Consider the following 27,894-nt stretch of genomic DNA (forward strand, 5'->3'; position numbering starts at 1 on the left):
CAAGACAGAACCCTGCAGTATTACACAGCTCGACTCAAAACATTTGCCCTGAAGTTTCCAAAGGAATCCAAGCCTGCTCTCCCAGAAAGCAGCAAGCCAGAGCTGTCCACTTTTCTCTGACAGCTTGATCTACCGCTCCCCCTTTGTTACACATTTTGAATTCAATTTAACCTGCTACTTCCAATTAACCAGCACACCCTCACTGCATTATTTGGCATTAAGCAGGCACACATGTTCCTTCAGCTCCTGCCAATGTGAGAAGACAATACCCTGAAGGTGAGCCAGGCAATTTGTTGGCAGAACTGGACTCTGGGAAGTGCCCAAGCAGGCTGATGGGAGGCTGCAGGTGTGTGGCTTCAAATGCCTTCAAAGTGCCCAAGTCTTCCCAAAATGTTACACTTCATAACCATCCTCTTCCAGCAAGATTTATGCTGTGTTTTGAATATTTCTAATACTCTGGAGTCTGTGGGCCAGAAAGCTCTATTTGTCAGGCTCAGCCACTGGCCAGGTTGCCTGGTCAGGGATCATACACAAACCCACTTGGGTACAGGCCATTATTTATTCTACACAAACTACTAAAAGCAGGTGTGATTTCAACGTATTTACTCTGAATGTGAATCAGTTCAGTAAAATAAAGTCTCATCCACAACGTATCCACAACATAAGCCTGTTGCTTCAAGACTAGCAATAAGAGAAAAACAAGACCAAGTTTTAATGACGTTTATATATAAAAAAAATCAGCATCCTTTCACTACAACACGTCTACAACAGAAGGTACAGTACAAATCTGAGATACATCCCACACATGCCTTGAAGAGGGGTTACAAATTCACAGAGACATAATATTGCTATGCAAGTGCTTATTAAAAGCAATAAAAAGAACAGAAAAAACAATTTATGCTCTACAAGGCAGAGATTTGGTGTTTACTGCTGGAAATTGCTTTACACAGTGTCAGAATTTAAAGCTGTGACCTTGCAAAAGAATTACTGGGCAGTTGCAGCCCATGCATGGAGCTGCTCAGTCAGCCACAGGTCAACCTGAAGGAAAAGTCCAAAAAATGGGGACTAAGAAGGCTTCTAGCCTAAATATTAAAATATTAACACAAGGATGGGAGGATGGAGGCTTCTTGGTGCACCAGCATTTTCAAAGATTGTTCCTGAGCTTTACTTTGCTCTGATAAGAGGATAAATTCTAACAGAGTCATTGTTTGATCTGCACAGTGAAGCCACGATGGCTCCCAAATGTGTCTTTGCCTCTTCTGGGAAGGACATGAAGGTATTATTTCCATGTTTGTCCCGTTGGCAACTCCTGACACTATGCTGGTTATTACTTACACAAACAGAAACCTGCAGCCAATCAAAATAATATGGTTGGCAAGGAATCTGGGCAAACTTTAATAGCTATGGTTCTTCAACATAAAAAGGATAAAAGTAGAATAATAATTTTTGGCAGGGGAAGCGGGGAATTTTTTAAATTCTGATTGTTTTCCTATGAGGATAGTGTTAGTGAGGTCTAACTTAAAACATGTTGTTCTGGTTTCATGAATTCGCAGCGAGCGAGGTTCTGCTGGGCCCACTGAGTTACACTCAGCTCCTTCCCACTCAAACTGAAGTTATCTGGAGCACACAAGGTAAGAGAGGGGGGATTTGGCACAGGGCTGAAATAACTCCAGTGTCCTTCTGAAAGGAGTTATCTGCACGCGCAAGTGTGCTGCAAGGAATACACAGAGCGCTCTCTTCAAGGAAGTGTAATTAACTTCAGCCTCCTGGGAAGTGGGCAGCCAGCAAGGGCCTTCACCAACAGGACGATGGACATCAATTTAACTATTAAACCCATTTTCACTGAATTTTTCACTTTCATTTTCAACAAGCCCCAGTGCTGTGGTCAGGCCTGTATTGGCCTGACTCTTTCACTGGAGCCTGATGAAGCAAATAAGCAGAGTCGTGTTAATTTAGTAGCAACTACACTCACTTGTCACAAAATTAATGTCTGGAAAAGCTGATTTAGTCAGCTTCCCATTAAAAAATTCCATCCTGTCTAATAAAGACTACTCTGTAGGCAAGGAATTAGGTAAATGTGTTAAACACTAGTAAGGAGCAGAAACAAAACATTAATATCACAAACAAGTAAACTTCCTTATTTCATAGTAAATAATGTAAAGTGTGGCTCTTCTAGAAAACAAAACCCTGTAAACATTTTCCCTGTCTTATGAAAAAAAATAAGAACCAAGGTAGGACATTCCAACTACTCTAATCAAAATTCCCCTTATAACATTTTTGAAATCTTTGATTTTTACCTGTATAAATTTGTTTTGGAAAAAAAAGTCACGCAGAACCACAAATCAGAACGGTCTGTTTGATGGCACTGAAGTGAACTTCTTTTCCCAAGGTAATAACATAAAGAAGCCAGGAAGCATTTAGAATAAAAAAGTCTATTGCATATGGAGTGGTTTGTATGAATTGGCATTTTTTGATTAAAAAAAGAAAAAAAAAATTTGCTGAAATATTTCCCAAAGCAGATCTACTTGGGCCTCTTAATTCATTGGCACAGGCTCAGTATCAGTCACTTAAAATATGTGTTTCATCATGTACCTAAAATCGTGACATCCTTTAAAAACACTTAATACAAAAATCTTTTATTTCCTTATACTACATATTTACAATTCTAATATCAAGGTACTGTGGAAAATGTAAACAAGTATACACAGGTGTAAATAATATGGCTTGAGAAAGGTTTCCCCTTTGATTAGCTGCTCAAATCACACGTCAGTCTACAAAAAGAAGAGAAAACCAGTACATTTGATACATTCTGCTGTCTGACAGCAGTGTAAAAGGTTTTATGCTGCTGAGTAACCACACCAGTCTCTGGGTAGCTGGAATGAACTGGAATTCTGATGCACTGGAGCATGGCCAGTGGAGTGTCACTGAGGGAATGGGGCATCTTCAGAAGAGAAGAACAAGGCTGCAGCCAACTCCCCCATGGGGGATGTCCGGGAGAGGAAGCCAAAGGCTCCTCAGAGATCCTCACTGAAAGGGTGAGAAGCAGTGGACCACAGATGAAACTTAAGGAATTCTGATTAGAAACCAGAAAAAAAAAAAAGACCATGAAATTTTCACTAGGACAAGCTCAAAGAGGAGGTGGGATCGCCATCCTTGAAGCTGTTCAAAACTAGGTGGGATGAATCTCTGAAATTTTATTTGAATGATGAATCTCAGACCCATTTGACTCTGAAGCTGACCAGGCTTTAAAGGGAAGCTCAGACCTTCAGAGGTTTTCTACAGCTTTACTCACTTGAAGATTCTACAAAAAATCTTGAGTACAGTGTGACACTTGCACTACTGTTGTAGTATGCTCTGCAGTAAATACAGAGCTAAGATCAAAATATGTTAACTGCTCAAGTTGAATTGTTCTTCTCCTGCAGTTGCTAAGATTATATCTCATTGTCTCACAGGAGTTTGATCTTACAGCTTCCTGTTCAATGAAATTGTCCCAAATTCACAGTATTGTAGGATCGGACCCAGGGCATCACACCTCCAAAAGAACATTTGAAATGTCACTGCCTTGCTGAGTCACACGCTTCTGGGACCATATTTTTGCCACATTTACATTGAATGAACTTTCCAGTGACATTCATTGAGCTCTACAGAAGAAATTGAAAGGGATCAGCATCAGGCCCAGTGATTTTCCGGCTGAAAGCACAGTTAGTTAATTAATTTTGACACATTCACAAATACCTTTACTTTCAGTACCTACGGAGTGATGAACAACAACAATAAGACTTCCATGAAGCTTGGAAAACACCTCCTAAAACTGTATTGCCTCCTACAGATCACAATTTGAAATAAACTCCCAGGGAAGCAAGTGCCACTTGCTTTGGCCTGGACAGTCATTGACTGCAGATGTGTTTAAGACCTGGGGTGAACCATGGGGGAAAATTCTTCCCTCACCTTCCCATCCAACCTCCTGGATCCTGCTTCACCAACTCATCACTTACCCAGCCACAACAACAAACTTCTTCAAAAATCCCACATTACCATCAACTGTTGTCATTTTGTCTCTTGCAAAACAAAAACCTGCTCTTGCAGAGCTACATTTTATTCTGGTGGTGAATGGAGTGTCAGCACAAGACCTGGAAATGTCCGTACTCTGGTCCACTCGGGTCCTGATGCCCCTCCTGAAGTGCACTTTTGATACAATCAGAATCAAGTGGTTACTACCACAAAAATCAAGATTTTGTAACTCCTAACCTAGAGAGAGGTATAAAGAGGCACTCTGAAATATTTTAGCCTGGTTAACTCAAAATATTAAAATACAGAACATAAATTTCTTTATAATGATGTATTTCTGTATCAAAGGAAAACAAGTCTACACAGACAAAATAGCACCAAAATGTCTTTGTTCTATGAAGTGGCCACCAGCAGCTGTTGAATGCGATCAGGAAAGATGATTTAAAAAAATAAAAAAACCCAAACAACAGGCTCAATAAAAGCACAAACCCCAAAAATATTATCTTTAGGCACCTCTCCTTGCCTCTTATCTGCTTTCTCCATTCAAGACAAAATCTTTTTCTGCATTAGCAGATACTGTTTGAAGAGAAGTGCTGCACAGTGCGGCTTGACAAACCACTGAGAGATTCATCTGCTAAGATGTGAGAACACAGAGTGCCAGGACAGTCTGGCAGATGACACCACGCTCTTTGGAAATGATACATTCAGACAGAGACCTTCCAATCAGTCAAACCACACCAGAAATGCACAAGATGCTCTTAAATAAATTAACAATGTATTGAGGACTCTTGTCGGACTGTGGTGGATTCTTCATCAGCTGCAAGTTCAAAATTAAACTGCATGCTTCCCTAGAACACACAATGTTACTCAAAGAGGAATTAACTTGATGAATCCCTCTAGTTTCTGTGCAATGTGATTTTGCAGTGAATCTGTAGAGAAATAATCTGTGGAACACTCTTCAAACTTGGTGCTGGTTGTCAAGTGGGTTTAGAGAGTCCCTGATACGGAGTGTGGCTCATTCCATGGCGATGTGTTACACGCTGCTTATCCTGATACTCTTTGGAGCTGGTCTGATTAAAAACACGTCCGGGCTTTCAAGCAATGAATTATATTAATACCAGAAAGAATGTCCAGAGTAGATTAATGGAGGGGCAAGAGGCTAGGAATGAGCACATGAAACAGATTCAACTTTTAAAAGGATCCAGCTACTAAATGGCCTCTGTAGTCTTCCATAAGAAGTGTGAATACTTCAGTACAATTCAAGCTGAATTGAATAACTGTTTTCATATCCAAATTCAAATACCGTCTGTGCATATAAAACAGTTCATTTATTAGTCCAAATGTTACTGTTGTAGAGCTCTTGGAAAAATACTCCCTGTTTCTTGAGCTTGCTCTTCGTAAAAAGGAAGCTTTGGAGGGCCACCTAGAGAATTAAGTAGAAACATGGTTTCAGGTCCATATAATCTAATACTGAAATATTATATAGATTATACAATTTACACTTAAATAATTCAATACATGGTAGCCTTGAAAAGAAGGTAGAGGAGGGAGTTACAGCAGCCTCCTCACAGAGGTAGAGAGCAGCAAAACTGTAAAACAGCTCCAAATCAGAAGGTTCCCAAAGGTTTCCCTAAACTAGAGGAGGAATTGTGATTAGACTACAACTGAGAGAAAACTTTCCCTCCGTTCTCAATTTCACTAAGCAGAGAAATTATCCAACCAATCCAATGGGTTGAAGCTCCCCTCCAAACCAACCACCAGCACGGGCCACACGTGTTTTATCCCACCAGGAAAGGCTGCACTCCCCAGCCTGGTTACCTTCTCTGCAGGTTGGCCCCATCCAGGAGCTCGGGCAGGCGCAGTTCCCGTTGTGGGGGTTGCAGCGGGATCTGCCGGCGCACTGGCACCGCAGGGAGCAGCCGGGGCCGTACCTGTCTGGTCTGCACCCTGCAAGGACAGGAGGGGTTGGGAGAGGGTGAGCGCTCCTGGGAGTCTCCCCTTTCTGCAGGATCAGGAAGCTGCTCAGACACCTACATCTGCTCACATTAACACATGACATTTGGGAAAGCGCGGCAGTCGTCAAGTTTTGTCTGGCACATGCTCTGCCCGAGCTGCAGCCCAGCTGTCCTGAAGAGGTTCCCAGAATGGAAATCAGTACTGCTGTAAAAACAGGGGTTGACGGCCCAACAGAGAACATCTTGGGATCTGCTCAGGAAAGCTGCTGTCAGCATCCTGGATCCTCCTGCCCCTGCCTCTCCTGCATGGCTGGGCTGTCAGCGCGTGCTGGCCAAGAACCTTCCCTTGCAGAATGTGACACTAAGTATTAATCCATTTTATAGATACTCGTGTCGTGCTCTGATTGCACAATTCTGCTGCCTCCTGGCAAATTAAACTCACAAAAAACCCCCCAAAAAATCTCACTTTCAAATGCAAATACATTTCATACCTAGGCTGGTAAATCCTCATTGCAGTTTTTTATGCATCAGAGGACAGGCAAGAAAGGAAAGTGAGCAGCAGGGTCACAGGGCAGGGTGTGTAACATGCAGCAAACAATGGCCCTCTCTTCCTCACCTTGCTGAAAAACCCTCTAGCCAGGGAATTTGCCTTCTCCCACGAGCTCCCTCGGGTAAATAAAGTCCTGCTGAGCCCTGCATCAGCTGCAGCCCCAGCACGTGGGAGAACTCGCCCCATGCGCTCCGAGCTTGGCCTTTTCAATTAGGAAATGTTATGAGAAAAGGTCTCCCCAAACACCTCTGGACCTGATTTTAATTTATGTAATACCACATTTTCATGTTAATAACAATGTGTATTTAAGACATCTGTTTGAAAGTCTGCAATGTTAATTTACTACAGAAAAAAGAAAGCCCATAAAAGTCTGTTATATTCTCTCTCTCTTTTTTTTTTTTTTAATTAACATTTTGCCTGTTTAATGGGTGCTTTACCAGAGTTCAAATTAAAATCAGGCCTTTTATCTTTATGGCTGCTGCACAGTCACAGCTGCTCACAGTTATATCACAGATGAACTGAGCCTAATTGAAAATAAAAATGCAAATAAAACCTACCCCATAACAGCTTTTCATGGATGGGGGCTACCCTAGCTGATTTAAGAAAAATAAAAATGACTTGCAGAGTTTGCAAGGAGGAGAACCTCGATTCCCATTTGTGGTGCTGAGCTTCCCCCTTGCGTTCCACTTGTGCCTAAAATTTTACTGGAAAAGCCCATGGACACCCAGGGCTGTGGGCAGTGAGGGTGGCTCACGTTCCAGTGGAACACTGCTGCAGACTGGGAGCTTCATTTCCTGACCACAGGACACTGCACAGAGGGAATCAAATGCTTTTCCATTTTAGTTTGCAAGTTGCACTAATGCTTAAGCTCACAGCAATTTGTATTAATAAAACCTGCTTAAATCTATTTCTTCCCCATCCCAGAACAAAAGGAGAAATAATGCTTCCCCTCTGTTCCACGGGCTCAGGAGGATTTCGGTTCCTGGTGAAGCTCCACAGGAGCACATGAATGTTCACTCCTTTTATCTTGTTTGCCACAGCATTGGGATCACAAATGTTTACTGACACTCAGCTAGACCAGTGCAATTCCTTTTACTCCAGTGATCACCCTAAAACTGCTCCATCACAATCACAGAATCCTAGAATAGCCTGGGTTAGAAGGGACCTTTAAAGTCATCTTGTTCCAACCACAGGCATGGGACATTTTTGACCAGACCAGGTTGCTCCAAGCCTGTCCAACCTGGCCCTGAACTATGATCAGTCACAGGAAATCTGCCACTGCTGCCTCTCAACCCTGCACCCAACCCCATCAGGGTAGAGCAGTGGGGCTGGTTCTCCCTACAGGAAAAATATCTCACCTATTTTTATATTCTTGTTACAGAAGAATTCTGCTCCTGTGGGCCAACACAGAAGCCCAGGTGCCTGTGCTGCAAAGGAGGGAATTACATTGGGGTTAAAAGTTCCTGGGCTGCTCCTGCTTTCAGGGGAAGCAAATCCAGAGCTGGACATACTTTTGCATTGGTCTGAAAAGGGTCACAAATGTCAGTGTGACAAAACACACAGTAATGGGAGCCCCTGGTGCCCAACTGCACCCTCTGGAGTCTTCCCCACTGCATTTGCAAAACTCCTTGGTCTATTCTTCCCCAGCCTGTGTTCTCCAAAACTCAAGGCAAATGACATTTTACAGCTGACCCATGAATAGTTTTCCTATCAGTATATCAATTTAAATATTGATTAAATCAAGAGGTACAAGCTGGCTGATAAAGGTGTCGATAACCCCAAAGAGCAATTTTCTGCAAACAATGTGCTCCTGAGCACCAGCAAATGTCCTTTTGCAGTTATTCTGAAACCAATAGAGTGGTTTAACTATACACATTCCAGCCCTCAAAAATATTGCCCTTACCAACGTCACACTTGTCTCCAGTCTTCCCAGGTGGGCAAAGGCACTTCCCAGTCTCTGGATCACAAGGAGCATCTCCACAGTCACACCGATGCTGGCACCTCTCACCAAACCAGCCCCTGTCACAGCCTGACAGCAAGAGAACCTTTCAGATGCACATTTCAGCAGCAAAATGTACATTAAACCCAGAGTTTTCCCAGGATGTCTCAGAGGAAAGCTCATAAACTCTCTGCTGAAGTCAGTGTAAATGCCAAGCTTAATGAGGAATCAAATATAGTGCAATGGGCACAATATTTATATCAGCTCTCCTTCTGTTGGGGTTGTCTAATCTAACTTCTCAAAGGCATCTGCAAATCTGTCCCAGAAAAGTAGCTGGCACTTATTTTTATTTTTAATTAGAACTCTCTAGAAGACCTCTCCATAACACTCAACAGGTCTGACATGCACCTATTTAATAATCTTATTTGGAGTTTTAGAAGCAAATTTAGAATGAGTAAAAGGGATTTATTTTTAATAAATGGCATGTGGAACTCATTGTTGCAAGACACCATGGAGACCAGGACTTTCACTGGATTAATCAGAACCAGATTAGTTAATTTATAAGGGAATGGGAACATCCAGCTGTATAACAAGAAATCTGTCCCAAATTCAGTGTTTTAGGATATTCATTAAGCTCAAAATATGGAAAAAGTGGCTCCCAACAAATATTTCAGTAATGATATGAGGATTTTGAGTTCAGCTTTTTGTTGTTGCTGTTGTTGGGAGGGTTTTGTTTGTTTGTTTTTGGGTTTGTTTGTTTTTCTTTCCCATCAGAGGTATACCAGTACCTTTTTCACAGTGGACACCGTGATAACCCAAAGGACAAAGGCACTCTCCTGTCACTGCATCACAGCTCACTCCGTTTTTACAGGCACAGGTCTGAAGACAGCCCAGCCCATAAAATCCAAGGGGGCACCCTGAAAAATTAAAATGAAGAAGCTTCATGGAGAAAATCATACACACCATTAAAAACCTCTGTATTCTCTGTGACATTCCCTGCCAGCCAACAAAAAAATTATATTTATCCTTAATTTTATTAGTGCCATGGGCTTTTAAACTGGTACCACCCAGCATCAGAAACTTGCAAGATCTGGAGGGAGGTGGGTGATCTGCAACATCCCCAGAATTTTAACTGAACCAGTGAGGTGTTTCTTGACTACTCTGAAGCCCCAAACCCGTGACAGCTGCCCCGAGTGACTGCACTTACTGTGCTCACAGGAATGGCCGTAGAAACCCTCGGGGCACCTGCAGCACCCAGTGAACCTGTCACAGGTGCCATTGTGCTGGCACAGGCAGTCCAAGGAGCAGCCAGCCCCATACTTCCCTGGGAGGCACTCTGCTGGCAGGACACAGACAGAAAAAGAGAGAAACAAACAATCACTGCCCTCACCCAGGTAAGCTCGTACGTGAGAGATTGTACTGCCGAGACACGATGCCCCGAGAATGATTTGCAGACCCAAGAATATTTGTTATGAAGACATGGGATTTCTGCACAACTATGATGCATTTACATACTTTGGAGAGAAATCTTTTATGTTATATAGATGTTTGAACAGCAATTTCCTCATAGTTTTAGCAATCTGCCTTTTTCAATTTGTCTCTTCACAGACTCGATGCTGGACCCGCACCATGAGTTGTAAAGTCTTGCAGTGTAAGGCATAAATTAGATTTTCTTTTTTCTTTCTTTATCCACAGCAATATTTTCTTTTAGGCACTAAAAAAGTGTGAAAGAAAACATGAAGCTTTTCCTCCTCTGTGTTATCACTGGAGTTCACACTATCTGAATTCCTAATAAAACCAGGAGGATCTTTTTCACACATAGCAACAGTCTGTCCATGTATAATGAGCTATCTGCTTTTACAGAACTAAACACGTCTCAAATTACTGAAAGCCAAGTCATGCAGAAGGGACTGTGCCAATATAATTAACCTCAGCATCATCTCTGAATAAGTTAACTTCCCACTGCTGGGATAATTTGAATCTGGGCAGATGAACTTAAACGAGCGTGGCCGTCCAAATAATCAGATGGGGAACTCTGCAAATGCCAGACAGGATCTTCCAGGAACATCATATCTAATCTCTATTAAAAGGATGCCTGATTAGCTGTCTTTGATTTCCAGTCACAACAGACTCAAACCCACACTGCTGTGGAGATCAAGACTCAATTTTCCAATAATTTCACTCCCTCCGTCAAAAGATAAATAGTGAGGCTCTCTCTAGTGATACAACACACAGTCCCTTACACAATGTCTGACCCCCATGCTCCTCTCCAGAGATGTTTTACCTATGAGATACACCCACAACCCTCTACTCCACGTGGGGACACCTGCACCACCCTGCTGAGGCTTGGCAGCCCCAACGCAGCCTGTGGGTGACTCCAGAGATCTCCAGGAACAGACAGATGGAGATGAACACGGGTGGCCTCTGCTGGGTCACCCAGATATTGGTTCGCTGCAAATGTTTTAGAGAACATTCACTGCCCACTGAATCCTCACAGGATTCACACTGTGAGTAGGTGCATCTTTGCACCCTGCTCCTCCTCTGCACACAGCTGCACACAGGCCTCTGGTGGGGCCCAGAGTCTCCTCAGTTGCAGAGTGGAACAACTGAATCTCAGAAGTGTCATTTCTATATGACACTTTTACATGGGGACACAACCCCGTAACAAACAGTTCTTGGTATAGATACAGATAGAGTTTGAGGTGAATATTCCACAGGAGTAAGGGACAGAAGTACTATAAATGAGAACCTGGGAGGGTGTTGGGGAGCTTGAACCACGGTAGTTATGATTTAATGATGACATTTGTCTTGGATGTGTACTCAGAACTATTTACTTATATTTTACACCAGTAAACTTGTGGTTTCCTGAACATTTAAGGCCATAACTATACAGGTGTCTCTTAGTTACAGAGAAAAACAGAGACACAGAAATGCAGAATGGTTTTTGGAAGATGGACAGGACAGTTGTGGGAAGACTGAGCTGACAGGAGAGATTCTGGGGTAGGATATGAGCTTATTCTGTCAGTGTGCTTTGTCTTGCACAAGGGATAGCTGTCAGGGAGAAGTAAGGAGAGAGCAGGACAATCTCAACTGCTTTGGACAGATGTTGTCAGAACATCTGGGCAGTCAATACATGGGAAGTTCAACTCCAGTCCAGAGTCAAATGAAAGAGAAGAACATAACCAGTGAGGAGGAAGACATAGGCTTCTGAGGATCACATGGAAGAAGACAAACATTCCTATGAACAAAAGAACACAAAAGTTGGACAGGAGATGAAATAACAGCGTGAAGAAGAAATAAGGAGTGTGCAAGGGAATTCACGAGCAGGATTCGGGAGGAAACTGTCTTTGAAAAAAGACCTGCATCTCCAGCTAGGGGCAGTTCTGAAACTGTTTGTCCTTGTCTGTGGGTGTCTGAGGACACTGCAAACGCCAGACTGAGTGTACAAACCCACTTCCACTGAAGCAGGAAATCACCTTTCTCACAGGATCTTCCAGTCCAGCCGAGGCCGCAGGTGCAGTTGCCATCCACGTGGTCACAGATGCCACCGTTCTGACAGGTACATGCCAGGAGGCAGTTGGGGCCATATTGTCCCTGGGGACACACTACAGAGAATTAACAAAGTTTGAAAAAAACCCAAAACTTAGCACCCCAAGGAAAGGACAAAGGTGACAGGGAATAAATACAAACACATGCTACCTGCATGTATCCCAAGTGATTAGTGTCTCCCTAGGGTGGTGGGACACTACTCCACGATTATTATCAGTTTCACCCAAACACTCTGTCCTGACACATCCCCTCAGCTTTCTGGAGAGCCCAGTGCCCTGGCAATGAGGGTGGCAGGAAGGTGTGGGCAGGATTAGGCTGGGTGATGGAGCGGGGAGGGACAGAGGCTGAGCACCCCAATCTGCAGCGTCATCAGGAAAAAGCCCCGAGGAACGTGGCTGTGAACAATGTTTGGCACTGAGTTTATTTGCTGGCTATTTTAAGCGTGTCACCCGCTGGCAGGGTGACCTGGTGCTGCTTTGTTACCTTGCAGACAGGCAGGTCCCGTGTGGCCGGGGGCACAGGTGCACTCGCCAGTCCGTGGGTCACACTGGCCTTTGCCACAGGCACAGAACTGGGCACAGTCCTTCCCATACCGGCTCCCAGGGCAAGCTGAAGGGAACACAGGATTTGTTAAACACCCACAGGATCCAATGGCAGTTTTCATTTTTAACGGAGCCACCATCTTAGGGGAAGAGTTGGCTTTGTTTTTATTCCACCTAATGCACTTCAAAGCATCAACTACGAAGCCAAAACCCACCCAAAGACACGACTGCTTTACCTCCTGAGACTACTTGTGATTATAAATATAACCCATGATTTCACATGGAGTATTTACTGTCTTCCCTATCAGAAGAGTGAATGCACAACTGAAATATCAGCTGCTCATCCTTCCAGCTTAAAACATCTTTCCTTCCTTAATACTGATGCTGCCCAACACCGAAGAGCAAAGCTATGGGCAACCAAACATTCAAACTTTGCCTTTCTGTGAGTAAGCTGAAGAGAACTTCACAGAGAGCAGAGCTTTGGAAGCAGCACAGAAATTCAGCCACACCATTCAGCTCTGAAACAGAGAAGTAACAGTAGGGTTGCCATGGAGTCTTCACCAGTTTTGCCATGACAAAACTTGATCTTTTTCCCATTTATTGAAACTAATGGCACCATAGTGTGAAGCAAAATATTGAGATAATTTCTCAACCTTGAAATTTTGGACAGGAAGAAGGAACTTGAGCAATTCATGCTGAGCTGGCTCTAGAAATAAATTTGGACAAGCAGGTTGTAATCCTGGGGTAAGTGTCCTTGCTTCTATGCACGCAGGAGCGAGGGAAAATATTTTGCAAGAGATTTTTTTACAAAGCTGGAATCCTGATTTACAATTCAAGGAAGAGGTAGCTGGGATCTGTCTGTTTTTTTCTTTCTGACGAGCTCTTATGCAAATGCTTCTTTTTGCTGTGTTTTGACAGAAGCAGAACATGAATGTTGGCTTACTTTTGCTGCAGTTGGCTCCGATGAAACCGGGAGCGCAATCACACGTTCCTGACGCAGGGTCACAGTGGCCTCCGTTCATGCACTTACAGGGATTTTGGCAGTTTGAACCGTAAGTACCTTCTGGACATCCTGTTTTAAAAGAAAAAATACCCAGCAACTTGGTTAGGTTGCTACTGGGCCTGTTGCATTTCATGTCTTAAGCACTTTGTTGCTTTCAATCAAAAGTTTGATTTTAATTTTCTAATGTTAATCACTTCCAGAGGGCCAGCAGTGGGCACTGAGGAGCAGATGGCTGCTTTGGACAATGTGCCCTTGGGACAGCACTGACTGTAACGTGAAATCCTGGAGAGCTGGACTGAGTGCTGCTGCTCCTGGCTCTGTACTCTCCCATTCCCCTTATGTGACAGTAGCATGTAAAGCAAGCCCCATCCTACAGAGTTTTTCCTCTTGGGATTTCTGTTCCAAATGAATGTCTTCCCTCTTTCCCTCCTACAGAGATGGGGTCACTCTCCCTCTTCCTTTGGGCAGCAGCCACCTGGTTTGCCCAAGCCAGTGAGAAGCTGTGAGCCATTTCTGCCTCTTTTAGCAGCTGTTTTACGGATATGGGGTAGGTCACTCTTCTAAAAATGTTTAAGTTGGAGAAAGTTTGTTTCCTCTATAATCTACTCCTTCCCTGCAAACTGGAGCTGGCATTGTTGGTGGCTGCTCTGAGAGGCTGTAGATTCCCCAGCCCTGGAATTGTTCAAGGCCAGGCTGGACAGGGCTTGGAGCAACCTGGGACAGTGGAAGGTGTCCCTGCACATGGCAGGGGCTGGAACTGGATAGGATTTAAGTTCCCTTCCAACTCTGTGGATGGAAGACCATGAAAATGTGCACGACAGCAACACAGAATTTGAAAAGACACCTTCTCAGAAGAGAGATACGGGAGAAACGTTATTTAAATGCAAAGCCAGAAAATTCCTTGAGGAAAAAAAGCAGCTATATTTTGTGAGAAACACAAGGATCATTACACCTGGATGGATTGCTGAGCCAGAGTTACATGGCAACCAACTGTCTGTGGAGAGGTTTTCCAGGTGGTAGTGAGGATTTCTAGTTCCTCTTTGGACAGCTAACACTCAAGAAGAATCAAACAAAAGACCAGGAAGATGCAAATGCATTAGCCATGCTTAGTGCCATGCTTCAGGATCATCTTTAGAAGGATGGAGGCTGGAACTGAGGGGAAGAGCTGGGCAGAGCTGCTGGGCACGGGCACCAGTGAATCTCCAGTGTGCCACCTCTGAACTCTGGAGATGCAGGTTATTCTCCTAATTTTCCAGTGTACTGGAAGCAGTAGCTGGTGCTTGAGCAGCATGATCACCATCCAACAGTTCCACTTGCGCTACTGCCTCTAAATGTCATTTCTTTGCTCACCCCTTCCTTCTCTTCCCTGGCAGAAGGAAAGCCTGTGGCTACTTTAGGCACCTGGTTGAAAATATATTTGCTCACGTCTCCAAGCAACAGATCCCTTGCAAACTGTGCATAAATAAGTTCATGTATTTTGTCTTTCCTAAAGGCACGAAAGCATGGCCTGAATGGCTGGAGAGATCTCTGGCTTTTCTGAACTATTCAATAGCGAGGGAGAGCTTACGGGGAAGCTTTGAAGGGGTGCCTTTTAAAATAAAACTGAACGTTGGCTTCTGCTCAAACTAGGATAGCAGATCATCAGGACTAAACAGATACACGCTTTTATAACGTGCAGATACTCTCCCCAGCCCTTCTCAAACACACATTCCTCTCAATAAATGCTCTGTCATCAGTGCTTCCATCTGCCAGGATGCAAAATCTGTTTCAGGTGCAAGCCTTGGCATCAAGGAGTGAGCCCTGCAACACCCCCTTCATTCCCACCAAGACCTGAAGTTAAGGACTCATCCAGATCCAATGATTTAATTACTCTGTGTGAGTTTCTCTTTTCCTCCTTCCTTTCCTTTTGGATTTTCTCCTTCTTTTTTTTTTTTTTTTTTTTTTTTTTTTTTTTTTTAATTCTGTCTCCCAGACTCCATAAGATGCTGCTTCTCCCTGGCAAAGCTTTCAGAGCTATTCCTTAGCTCAAGGCTAGCAGTAGTTGCTCCATTACCGAGCGGGATGCAGTAATTCCCTCCTTACCAAATCCTTTCTCCTTGCAGTATTTCCTGTATTTTGGCTGGAGAAGGAGCAGCACAAGCAGGGCACGTTCAGCTGCTGCAATGTGCACATGGTCAGTAACAAGGCCACCTCATCTGTTAGTACTTTGCAGAAGAATTTTGATGCAGATAACGAGGGCAATTTGCACCACGTCCCACCACTTCAGTAGGCTCTGCCTTTGCAGAGAGGGCTATTCTTGCACCACCAGTTATCTCATGAAGACATTTTCTAATTTAACAGATTCCTGCGCTTCTGACTTATGTTTTTTCTGCGCACAAAAGAGTGGCAGACAGATTTCCACCTCATTTCCTGATTTTTCCCTCTGCTTTGAGTGGGTTTGTCGTGACCAAGAGCTCCTAAATCTTTCCACAGCAATTGCACACGCTGAGGCTTTTCTGACCGACGCTATTAATCGCACTGTCGAATAATCTCTTCTGACACATCCCGTCACCTACAGCTTGAGGGTGAAGCTGCTGAGATCTTTCTGGCTCTGGGTGCTCCCAGCCCAGTCAATGTCACAGAAACATATCATGCTTCTTTTTTTTTTTTTTTTTTTTTTTAAAATCATTTCAGCACCACTTATTGCTTTTTACTCCTTTTAACAAGTAGATCTGCCCATCCACCAAGTTACGGACAAGTGATGGGAACCTTATTGCTAGTTTGTCTGTTTCCTCTGGACCCTGCCAAGAGACTTTTTCAGCTCCTCACTCCAAAATTTGAGAACATGAAAGCCCCATTGCTCTTGGCTCCTGGAAATTTGATTTCCCAGCCAACTACACCTTTTATAGATACTTTCTTGAACCTTTTTTCACTGTACTATAAATACGGCAACAGTTGCCAGAAACTGTTTCCAGCAGCATCCAACCACATGTTGACTGGACCTGAGCCCATTTGGGAGCGGCTCCCTGTGCTGGTTTTAATATTCTAGCAAGAGCTTCTTCACCCTGGAGCAGCCCCAGCTTTCCTTGCAGTGAGGACAGCAGGAACTGGGAGTATTCCCACCAAAGTCACGCGAGCCATCCTGGGTTTTCAGTCAGTCACTTCAGAATCAGGCCCACAATCTCTCCCTCCACCGACCTAAGCTTTAAATAATTCTCAATTAACTGTTCTCCTTCTATTTTTTGTGTCTGTCTACGAGTGGCACAGGGGACAACAGGAACAAATCCAAGACAGAGCAGTATTTTTCTGTGAACTTCCATAATTTCATTATTTCTCCAACAAATATCTAATGAACCTGTGTTTAAGAATTTGCTGTGTGTTTTTGGTATCTCAGAGTACAAAACACCATGAAATCTCAGATCTCATACTCTTTAGGTTTAATCCCAGCTGCACAGAAATCCATGGTAAAAATCCCTCCTGAATGCAGCATAACGCAGATTTTATTTTGCAATTAATCTTTTTATATCTTTTCTATCACAACTTCAGTGTAATTGTTAATGCTTTAAATTTTAAAATTCTGAAATAAAACCTCAAGTATCTAAGTGAGTTTGACGACATTTACTGTAATGAGAGATTTAGTGCTACACACACAGGTAATGACTACTGAGAAATTGCTACATAAAGGTAATAGGCTGACCATGATTAAGTCTTTTAAAATGATCCTGTTAAATAGTTGATCTCCACTACTGCTCTACTATAACATTTATTATAATCTAATGTATAATGGATCCAGATGGCTCCAGTCCCAGAACTGAAGGCCAGATTTCGATCTCACTTACAGCAAAAACTGATGCACAGAGGACAGAATCAATCCTTTGTATTTTATTTATAATTTATATTTTAAAGAATAACTTGTGATGACGTGATGCCAATACAAAGGCCCATCTCTAAAGTGAGTCTCCTATTTCTGCTCAAGGAATAAAACAGTGGTTTAACCCTTACTAGAGCTGTATATGTGACAGCTGGCTTTTGTAATCAAGAAAGCAATTAAGCCAGACAGAGCTGTACTGGATTCCCAAGAAAGGGAAATCAGCACTCGCCAAAGAGAGAAAAACAGAGCAAGAAAGACAACAGCTTTTTTTTTTTTTTCCCCTCCTCTTTTTCTTTTTTCCTCCTCTAAATGAGACTATTACAAGCCATGGAATAAAACCAAAATTAAAGTTGTAAATAAAAAGGTAATTAACTGTCTCCTTTATTGGCTGCTTTGGTCTATGTTTTTTATCAATTGCCACATTCCACCAGAAACAACTTTACAGATGTCCTAAAATACCGGCATGAGCCATGTGGATCTGGGAATATTTTTTTATGATGGAGCATTGGGCCAGTTGGCATTTTGTCCTCTACTCTAGTCACCATTTTTCAATCCAGAGTAACAGTTGGTTTAATTTGATTGTTCCTCAGAAGGCTCTGCAACTGAAAGGACTTTATGAATCACTTGGATTTATTGCCAATTTCAGCTTGTTGTTTTCTCATAACCATTTGTCCTTACTTGAGCACGCAGAGATTTCGGGAAGTATTTTGGACTTGGTATCTGGAAATGACAGAGCTGTGCAATATCCAGGTGTAGCTGAGAGATGCAATGCAGAGAATGATCTTTATGCTCTTAGGCGTGGCATGAGATTGGAAAAAATTTAGCTGGTAAACCTGGTGGTTTTAAAAATTAATTTGAAGGATTGAATTAATTACATTTTTGAACAAGAATTGTCAATGATTTTTTTTTTAGAAAATGTTTTTAAAAATTAATTCCTTACAATAACACAACTACTTTTTTAGTGTAAATTAACCCAGCCTACGCTTACTTCTTGTACTGTAACTTATTTGTAATAGTGTAACTTTTATATTCTAATTAACCTCGACTTCTCTTAGTCACCGCTGTCCTGACACAGATGAACCCAGTGCACCAGCAGATGCTCCTGCAATGTTCAGTTCCCTGTCAGAAAGGCAGCAAGCCCCAAAAATACTCACGGAGGTGGCAGTGGGCCCCGTGGTAGCCCGGGCTGCAGGAGCAGTGGCCGGTGACAGGGTGACATTCCTGATTCTCAGCAGAGCACTGGCACACTCCGTGACAGTCCTGCCCATACGTGCCCGGTGGACAAGCTTTGGGAAGAAGAAATGCAAACCAATAAATTAAATTTGTCTTGGTAAACATAGCACTCCAACAAAGAGAGGGCTGAAATTTATTAAATAAAATCCCTGCCTACGGAATGACGCTCTCCTCCGGGACTTTGGATTTATTACATTTACTTGGGGGTTACTTGACTGCTTGATTTTGTTTTGTTCAGTCAATTTGTGCCCAACTGTCAAGGGCCAGATACAATTTTCTTGTCACTAGAAAAAAAATCATAGGGAAATGTCAGGTAAAATTGACTAAAATAACAGTATAATTCCTAAGGGACCAGGCGTGTGGATAAAGACATTCTACCTTTTGCAGAGAGTTTAAACTTGCAAAGCGGCTGCGACATCAACATCTCCACAGGTTTCACTCTGCCTGCTGACAGCCACATTGCCTACAGGCTTTGGACCTTCCACCTTTAATTCTTACATCTCATTTCCATTAAGCTGCCCGGGATGTGGGTCAGCATTTAGAGTCCTGTGGGGGAGGATATGGGACACTGAAGTCAGTCCTTTCAATTCGAATTTATTGCTGGCTCTCCTTTGGCTAAAACAGGGCTCAGGCAAAGTTTTGCAGGGAAGAACGAAATCAGGGTGTCGCAGCTGCGGTCAGAGCAGGAGCCTGCTTCCAAAGACAGCTCTGGGTGACAAAGAACTAAGGAAAGCCAGAAAATGTCCTTTCCATGAGCTCCGAGAGCAGGAACAGATAGCCTCGCACAGGGACAAGGCCAACAAAAGCTGAGCTGCTGCTTTACTGACAGCACAGCACTGGCCGTGGGCAGGGCTGAGCTTCACTGGCACATCCTCAGCCTGTTTGGGTCCAGTTCAGCCCCTGGCTGCTCCTTGCCAGTCCAACAGCTGCAAACACCGAGAGGGCAAACCCCAGCAGCCCAAACTGCGCTGGCACAGAGCTCAGAGCTGGCCAAACCACTTGGGCGAGGGACAGGCAGCCCTGGGCCATCTTCCCTCCTCCTTCTTCAGGCATCCACATCACCACGTTTTGACTCAAGAAACCAATCTACGAATCAACCCACAAGGGAAGCATTTGCGCCGCGCGTAGCAAACTCACTCTTGTCGCAGCCGTGGCCGGTGAATCCCGGGGGACATCCGCAGGCGCCCGTCAGGTGGTGGCAGGGCCTTCCCGCGGGACAGCGGCACCGCCGGGCACATCCCGCGCCGTAGCGGCCCGGCAGGCAGGCTGCAGGGGGGACACCGACGCTGTCAGGGCCAGCGGGACGGGACAAAGCCGCCCCCGGCACGCACCCATCCCTGCCGGCACCTCGGTGCCACGGCGCGGGCCGCAGCCGGTCCCGGAGAGCGGCCTGCGTCCCTGAGCGCGCTGCTGTGAGATCGCCAGCGACACAGCAAAGGGCCGGGATCTCCTTGGGGTATCCCAAAACTGTATCCGGCTTTATTGCAGGAACAAGAACAGGGTGCAAAGGGGTCTGGGGGTAGGACAGCGTCAAATGGGTGCAGGGACAAGGACTGATCGGAGGGTTCGGGGTTAAATAGGGGGCAAAGGGGTGGAGCTGAGGGTCAAGGGCCAATGGGGATAAAGGACAGTGGTGCAGGGGCGTGGCTAAAGGTTGGGAGAACCAATAGGGCAACAGGGGCGGGGCACCATGGCAAAAGCGAGCCAATGGGGATCAAGGGAAGGGAGAACATTCTGGAGTAAATACATATATGGTGAATGGGGCTGAACAGGGGTGACATAAACGGACAAACCAACGAAATAACAGAATCTACACGCCATTAACATGGGGCTGCCAAGGCCCATGGGAGAAGGGGCCTCTCTCACCCTAGCCTAGAGGCGTGCCTCTCCCCATTTGCCTCTGCCCCTCCAGGGCTGAGGCACGACCACCCTGGTGGCAGGGCCCCGGGCGTCCACACCTCCAGCCCAACCTGAGTGAGGGCATGAAAATATCTGTCAGTGGCTAAACCTCCTCTGGGTTTGGGGAGAAGGTGCACCCCAACCCGAGCTGCCTCCACTGATTCATCCACTCACGTTTGTCACAGTGCCTCCCTCGCCAGCCCCTCTCGCAGTGACAGGCTCCAGTCTGGGGGTGGCAGGACGAGCCGTGGGCGCAGTCACACCGCTCCTCGCAGCGCTTGCCGAAAAATCCCGGGGGGCAGGCTGGGGGCAAGCAGAGAGAGCAAGGTTCCACCTGCTGCCTGGGGAGCAGCTTCCACCAGCCACCAGCCGGCATCCTCCTGGCCTCAGCTCCTGCTCAGGAGCATATTTAACAGACTGCATGGCCAGAAAATATCAGTGAAGATGCTAAAGATATTAGAAGTATTTAATGCTGCTGCTGCCGAGTCTGCACAGGAAAGTTTGCAATGCCGAGTGACAGCCTGGAGGTGCAAATCCAGATGGGATCCACAGAGAGGGTGATGCTGTTTGCTTTGACACAGCTACGCACACAGGGACAGCTGTTTGAGCAGGGGGACCTGTGCCCAGGAACTGCTTCCACCTCCCGGGTCCCTGCAAAGTGACTAAAAAGAAAGGGAGGTGGGCACTGAGAAGGCTTTACAGGTTGTGCTTGTGACTGAGGCTTTGTGAGTCCTCAGCACCTCAGGAGACCTCAGAAAGCTGCTTGCGGCTTGCTGAAAGCACAGCACCTTAGAGGCTGAGCTGAAAGCATGTTTGAAGTCACCTGTGTATGAGATTTAACCCCTGCTTCAGGGATTCAGATGGCTCTAAGCATGCCAAACAGCTGTGTCAGATCTGGGTCATGTGCCACATCTGAACTCTCTGAACCATCACAGTCTGTTGAGCTCCCCTCAGTGACCCACAGAACCTTAGCAGCAGATGGCTGATCTGGAAAATTCTCCTTAAAACTCCCTCCCTCTCATGTGTTCTTCTTTGCGTGTCTAAGGTAGAGAAATACCTTCATTTTCTCAGCAGGCAGGGAACAGAGGTAGGAGGAGATAAAATGATTTGGACAAGGGCACGGTTGGGCAGAGACCTGCCTGTGGGTCTGAGATGGGGTGAGAGGGCACAAATCCTGACTGGCCTGAAGAATACTGGAAATTTAAGACAGAAAATAGAAAGCTGGCAGAAATGGCTGACGGTTAAAAGGAAGGATCTGCAGAAGGAGCTGCCCTTACCAACATCACAGCGGTCCCCGGTCCAGCCAGCATGGCAGAGGCACTTCCCTGAGGGCTGGTCACAAACCCCGTGGTGGCAGCTGCAGTTCTGCTCACAGCCCTCTCCAAACTGCCCGTCCCCACACTCTGAAACGGGATGGGCGAGGCTGATGGGGGGCCAGGCTGGAGCAACCCCAGCAGGAACTCCCTCATGCCTCTGCAACATGATGAGCCACCTAAACTGGGCCTAAAAACCTTCAGTGAAGGAAATTTGGAAGCCTCCTTTGGCAAAATTCTCTAGAAACACACCATTTTTCTCTTTAAGGATTTCTTTCTTCCTCCTTAAAGGGAGCTCATTTTCTATCCTCCCTTTCCCAAAGGACAAAGTCTAGCTTATGCCTCTCCTCTGCCCAGGAAGCTTCCAGCACCATGGATAAGTTCAAGAACCAGTATCATGTCTCCCCTCAGCCTTCTCATTTCTGACTAAACAACCCCATTTTTTTTTTTAACTTCTCCCCACCCGGTGTTTCCCATCCTTCTGTCCCAGTTGTCTCGAACCAGACCCCAGCACAACTGAACTTCCTTTCAGAGAACCAAGGTGCTGGAGGGGTGGTGGGACTCACCCAGCTCGCAGGCTGTCCCCGTCCAGCCCTGGGGACACTGGCACTCGCCGCTCACGGGGTCACAGGTGGCCTGGCCGTGGCAGAGGCAGCGCTGCAGGCAGTTTGCTCCGTACCACCCGGGGGGACAGGCTGTGAAGGGAGGCAGGGGAAAACCTTCCATCAGGAAGTGCAGGAGCAGGACACAGGTTCAGCACCACCTCTCCCACCTCACAGCCTGTCAGATTGTGCCTTTTTCTGACCCAGCCATGGGGCAACTGAGAGGCGTTTTATAGACTTTTATTCCATCTTCAGTCTCATGTGAAGGGTGAGACAGTACAGATGTTACAATTCACACCATCACAATCAGAAGCCAAACTATTTCCTAATTACAACACATTATAAATGTTTTTTTTGGCCTATCAGCTTTTGTCACACAATGCTGCTGATGCCTTAAAGCCAATCATCTAAAATTACCCCTTGTGGGTCATACTACAATGCACCTTTCACAGTTCTATTTCTCCAAAGTATCGAGGCCATCCTTTGAAACCTGTTTCTAGTTCCATTTCTCTCTGAACCATGTCTGTCCCATTCCATGGCCTGTCTAAGTCGGCACTCTTTTATCTCAGAGTTTGCATACAAATGCATACTATGTGAGCCTTCTGTCAGGCTTTGAGAATTCTAACAAATCCATTTCCCACAAGAGCCCCTCTGGCCCTGGAAGATGCTGTGGGAGATACAACCAAGCAGAAATGAGGATACAACTGATAAGGAATTACTCTGACCATTGTAAAACTGGTCATGGAACAAAGTAGGTGATGAAGTGAATTAGTGACCCAACAAATAAACACGAGACTTTCTATTTGTATCTATAAAACTTTTTTCTTTTTTTTTTCTTTTTTTTTTCTTTTTTTTTTTTTTTTCCCTTCCAGCTTTTTCAACACAGGGGAGTGTAGTTCTTTATTTCCTATGTTCTCAGATTTTTTTTTTGTACAGTCCTCTTAAAATCACAGCTCCTTCTCTAACTGATCCCGCTGCCCAGAGCTGGCAGATGACATTTCACCATTTACTTAATTTTAATTAGGCAAGTCTATTAATTCCTATCACAACCAATTTCTATGGATAGAACCGAATTTTTGGGCAAAAAACCCACACACCTTTGCCATGTGCCAGAGGATGGCTCCCCAAGCCTCACACAATTATTCTACCTCCTCACTTCAAAGAGAAAAGAAATCCCCAAACACGTATTTAAAGCGAAAATGTTTGAGACATCTTTTGTACCTTTCATTTTGGTTTTGTATTTGTGGCCCTTGGACAAGAGGAAAACTTAGGTCATGCCTAACATGTCATCAAGAAGAGTTCGGTGCCTTCCCAATTTTTAAATCCTTCATGGAAAGGCCTCTTCATGTCCAGTTTTAAAAGGGGAACGTGCTAAATTTAAATATCACTCTACCGCTGCCAGCTTTCATCCCCTTTCCCCAACAATCCTCTCAGATCCTGAAGGGCAGAGTCTGAGTGGAGGTGCTGACTCCAAATCCCTGCTCACCCAGGAGCACTCACAGCAGCATTCCCAGCTCCATGGTACTGCTGCAACCTCAGGGACCTCGTGGGGAAGGCACAGAACAAGGAGCTTCTGCAACAGGGATGGACTGACTTTTCCTAATCCGTGCCTGGGATGCATGGATTGGGATGTGCAATGCAATCCCCAGCGCAGCCTTTCTTTGCCAGCCTCTTCTTAAGGCTCTGTGGAGCTGGGCTTGTGTTTGAGCCTCGTGTATGGGTCTGATTGCCAAGGCTGGAAGGCTCAATGCCTTTCACATGTTCTGGATTTAGGCTCTGTCTGGAACAGCACAAGGTAATGCTGAGGATCAGTCTGGTGCATGGGGCAGTAAAGCAGCCCTTAGAAAAGAAACAGAGCTTCATTTCAGCATCATAGCTGGGAGTTTTATGGACCTTTTCTCCCTTCATCAGCCTTCAAAATCAGCTCTTTCCAGTTTATGGCTGATTCACCCCTCTGCCCTGTGTACACTAGAATCCTACAACACAGCGTCAGGGATTAATTTAATGGACCAATTCACGTCACTGCAGATCCAAACCCACTGACAACACAGGGCAACGAGCTGAGAGCTAAAATACCAGTGAGCTTTCCCCAAACACAGGTTTTATTCTTCCCTCCTATAATCCATAGGCAGGGGTTTGAATTTCCAACTGTACCTTCTTGGCAGGTGGCTCCTTTCCAGCCCGGGCTACAAAGGCACGTCCCGGTTACGTGGTGACAGAGAGCTCCGTTGTGACAGTGACAAGTGTTCCTGCAGCCCGGCCCGTAGCTGTTCCCCTGGCAGGCTGCAACGACAGAATTCCATAAAACCCCATCAGGAAGCATCCAAGGAAGCACAGAGCAAGCACGAGACACCATGCAGTGCCAGGGGAATCACAGTGGAGCTGTATTCCAAGGACACTTTTCACATCATAAGGGTGCCTCAATCCATACAGAATGTCTTTGGAAAAGGTCTTCAAGACCATCAGTCTAGCCTTTGGCCAAATACCATCATGATCCTTAAACCAAATCACAAAGTGCTGTGTCTACTTGTGTTTTGAACACTTCAAGGAATGGTGGCTTCACCATCCCTAGAAATATATATACACATATATAACTCCATATATTAACCATATCTGACTCTAGAAACAAAAATAGAATCACTGAGGTTTGAAAAGACCTTTAAGATCATCAAGTTCAACTGTTAACTCAGCACTGCTAAGTCTAAAATAGCAGCCAATGCATAAACTGCAAAAGGTATTTGGAAAAAAAATATATTCTGCAAATTAAGATCACATAAACTGAAACTGCTCTGCAACAACTCGCAGTTTAGAGATAATGTGTCTTATGAAAGCCTAACATAATAATGTGGGTTAAAAAATATGTACCACAGCCCGTTCTGAGGAGGTTTCTATGGAGGGCCGGATCACTGGGGTGATGGATCAGCTGTCATCCCCTGCTCTGCAGAACGTCTTTGTGCTAAACTAATGGTCCAGCAGAACCGCCAGCCTGACAGCCCCGGTATTTATTTGCATCCTGGTAAGAGAACTGACAACTTCATTGTTTTCAGTGTTCATTTTTCACAGCTGGGTGCCTCTGCTCACCCAGACTCTCATTCTTTGGCCCGAGAGGGGTGATGTTTTCAATGAGTTTGGTTAAGCAGCCGGCTCCCAGGTGAAAACTTAAGGCAGTCACCTCGCGAGCAAACGCTCCGCTTTCAGTGCCGCTGCCCGTGAAAAATGGCAGTGATAAAATTCCTGCAGTCTCCACTGCACTGGAGATTTGGATAGCTCTGAATGGTGGAAAACAAACAGTTCTGCTACCCTGTTTTCTTCAGATAGCATCCAAAACGATACAAAGTGGGCTGATGGAGCTGGGTCACGTCCTCGAACAGTTTTTGTTCTGCATTGCAGGGATTCCTGTCAGAGCCCCTCATCCCTGCAGCACTTCTGGCATGCACTGGAGAGGCAAAAATAGCCAGGGTCCCTGACCCAGGGGAGCGTCCTGCACTCGCTGAATGTGACATCTTCCACATTTCTCAGCCAAACAGTGCATTTTCACCAAACTTCTCTGCCTTTCAGGGTGTCATGATGAACATGATGCAGCGCTGTGGAGGAGCAGCTCCCTGGGGACAGAAGGGAGGTGTGAAACCACCTTGATCTTAGAGGTGAACTTGGTTGACAGTCTCTGACCCATTCTCAGCCCACTGCTCCTCAACTGAGGCCTTCCAGCTTCCCAGCCTGGTTCTCAGACACCATTCCTCCCAGGACTTCTTTTCCACACTGCTCGTTCTTGTCATCGCTTGGACCCCGTCCACATTGAAACCACAAGAAAGAGCAGGAGCTCAGTCCCATCACAGCTAAAAGTTTGTTCTGCAAATGAAGCTTGGTTGCCAAGTGAAAAGTTCAGCACATCTACAGAGCTCTGGCTCGGTTTTTGGGAGCAGAACTAAATATTTCCACAATACAGACCAGAACTATAGCACAAGCAAGCCAAAGGAAAAACCAGCTCATCACCAGATCCCCTGACCGGTTACCAGTGGTTTGCGTGAGGTTTTTGGGGTATGTGTGCAAAGCTCTTGTTACATGTACCAAAAAGACAATAGAGTGTTTCAGAAGACAACAGTGTCTCAGTGAAAATTCTGGTAAGAAAGCAGAAATTTCTGGAGAAGAAAATTTTAACTATTTTACTGAGTGGACACAAACGGTTTTCTGCTTCATGGTGGAACAATTCTGATTTTCAAAGTACTTTTCTGAAGATGAAGGTAAAAAGTGACATCCTGAAGCTATTTTGTGGAGTTCCACAACAGAATGTACAAATATCCCTGGGCCTTTTCTTTCTTCACGATGAGAGAAAAAGGATAACATAATCCAAAGGTTTAAATTACTGGATTTCTTCCTGGTTCAAAACTTTCCTCTTGGTGTCTTTCCTCTGCAAGAGGAGGATTTATTTGTTTGCAGTCTTTAAAGTCCCTTTTTGCGTGCAGAGTAAGGAACACATGAAACTGGAGACTTTTCTTCCAGACTAGAAGAAAACAGCCATCAAAAGTGCCCAGGAGAACAGGAAAATGATGGGCTCTAATGTTCTATAGGGTGTCCAGTAGCTTTGTTTTCAAGTGACTTCTGTGGATTATTCTCCATAAAATGAAGCTTTAGCTTTAAAAGAACAAGGAATTTGCAAATTCAAGTGCTCGCACACCATGAAATGTCAAACCCCCGTTATCAGTGCCTCTGGCTGAGTAAATTTTTCTGTAGTCATTTATTTTTCAAACCAGTGTAGTCTCTTTTTTACCACAAGGAGCCACTTCAGTGAAGATTCTGCTGAGCTCCAACAGCTCCAGAAAGAGGCACGTTTAGTACTGATAGAATTAAGGCAAAATTCAGATGCCGAACTGTGTACATCTGCTTCAGACCATATGCAACACGAGATTTTTGGAGGGTTTGGTTGTTTTTTTTTTAGGTTTGCAAACTTTGGATCAATTTGCAGTAAATCAGAATGGTTTGGGTTGGAAGGGGCTCTAAAGATCATGAATTTCCAACCCCCACCATGAACAGGGATGTCACTACTACATCAGGTTGTGCCTTCCTGATCCTTCCAACCTGGCCTTGAACAGTTCCAGAGTACCCAGAAAGGAAAGTTAGATCTCTATCACAAAGAAATGCCAAATGTCAGGTCCTCACTCCTGTATCACTGAGGTATCACAGCACTCAGTGAAACAGTCCATTAAGAGGGAAAAAAAAAAAAAATATATATATATATATATATATATATTAAAAAAAAAGAGAGAGAGAAAGAATAGGCAACATACTTTTCCTAAGCCTCTTCCTTGGAAACCTAAAACACCTCAGGTGGACACTCAAAAAAATCCCCAAATAAAATCCCTGAGCACAAACTGAAGCTGAGGCAGAGCTTGCTTGGCAGATTTCACCCCAGATTAGCATAATTCATTTTCAAACAACTGAAACCCACGGTCT

At 44.9% G+C, this 27,894-nt stretch overlaps 1 protein-coding gene across 1 annotated transcript in view; it reads right to left on the reverse strand.

Annotated features, from left to right (window-relative positions):
• Positions 1-688: 688 nt before the first annotated feature.
• Positions 689-27,894, reverse strand: part of LOC120757001 (multiple epidermal growth factor-like domains protein 6) — a 187,653-nt gene continuing 160,447 nt past the window's right edge. Inside the window, exons 24-37 of the mRNA XM_058421901.1 lie at positions 24,598-24,726; positions 22,408-22,536; positions 21,806-21,931; positions 20,703-20,831; positions 19,767-19,895; positions 18,551-18,682; positions 13,487-13,615; positions 12,485-12,610; positions 11,929-12,057; positions 9,660-9,788; positions 9,241-9,369; positions 8,417-8,542; positions 5,827-5,955; positions 689-5,431 (exon numbers count right to left, since the gene is read on the reverse strand). Of these exons, the coding sequence (XP_058277884.1) occupies positions 5,352-5,431; positions 5,827-5,955; positions 8,417-8,542; positions 9,241-9,369; positions 9,660-9,788; positions 11,929-12,057; positions 12,485-12,610; positions 13,487-13,615; positions 18,551-18,682; positions 19,767-19,895; positions 20,703-20,831; positions 21,806-21,931; positions 22,408-22,536; positions 24,598-24,726 (1,751 nt within the window). The 3' untranslated portion in view covers positions 689-5,351. The remainder of the gene's footprint in view (positions 5,432-5,826; positions 5,956-8,416; positions 8,543-9,240; positions 9,370-9,659; positions 9,789-11,928; positions 12,058-12,484; positions 12,611-13,486; positions 13,616-18,550; positions 18,683-19,766; positions 19,896-20,702; positions 20,832-21,805; positions 21,932-22,407; positions 22,537-24,597; positions 24,727-27,894) is intronic.

The sequence above is a fragment of the Hirundo rustica genome, chromosome 10 (assembly GCF_015227805.2).
Source record: "Hirundo rustica isolate bHirRus1 chromosome 10, bHirRus1.pri.v3, whole genome shotgun sequence".
NCBI lineage: Eukaryota > Metazoa > Chordata > Aves > Passeriformes > Hirundinidae > Hirundo > Hirundo rustica.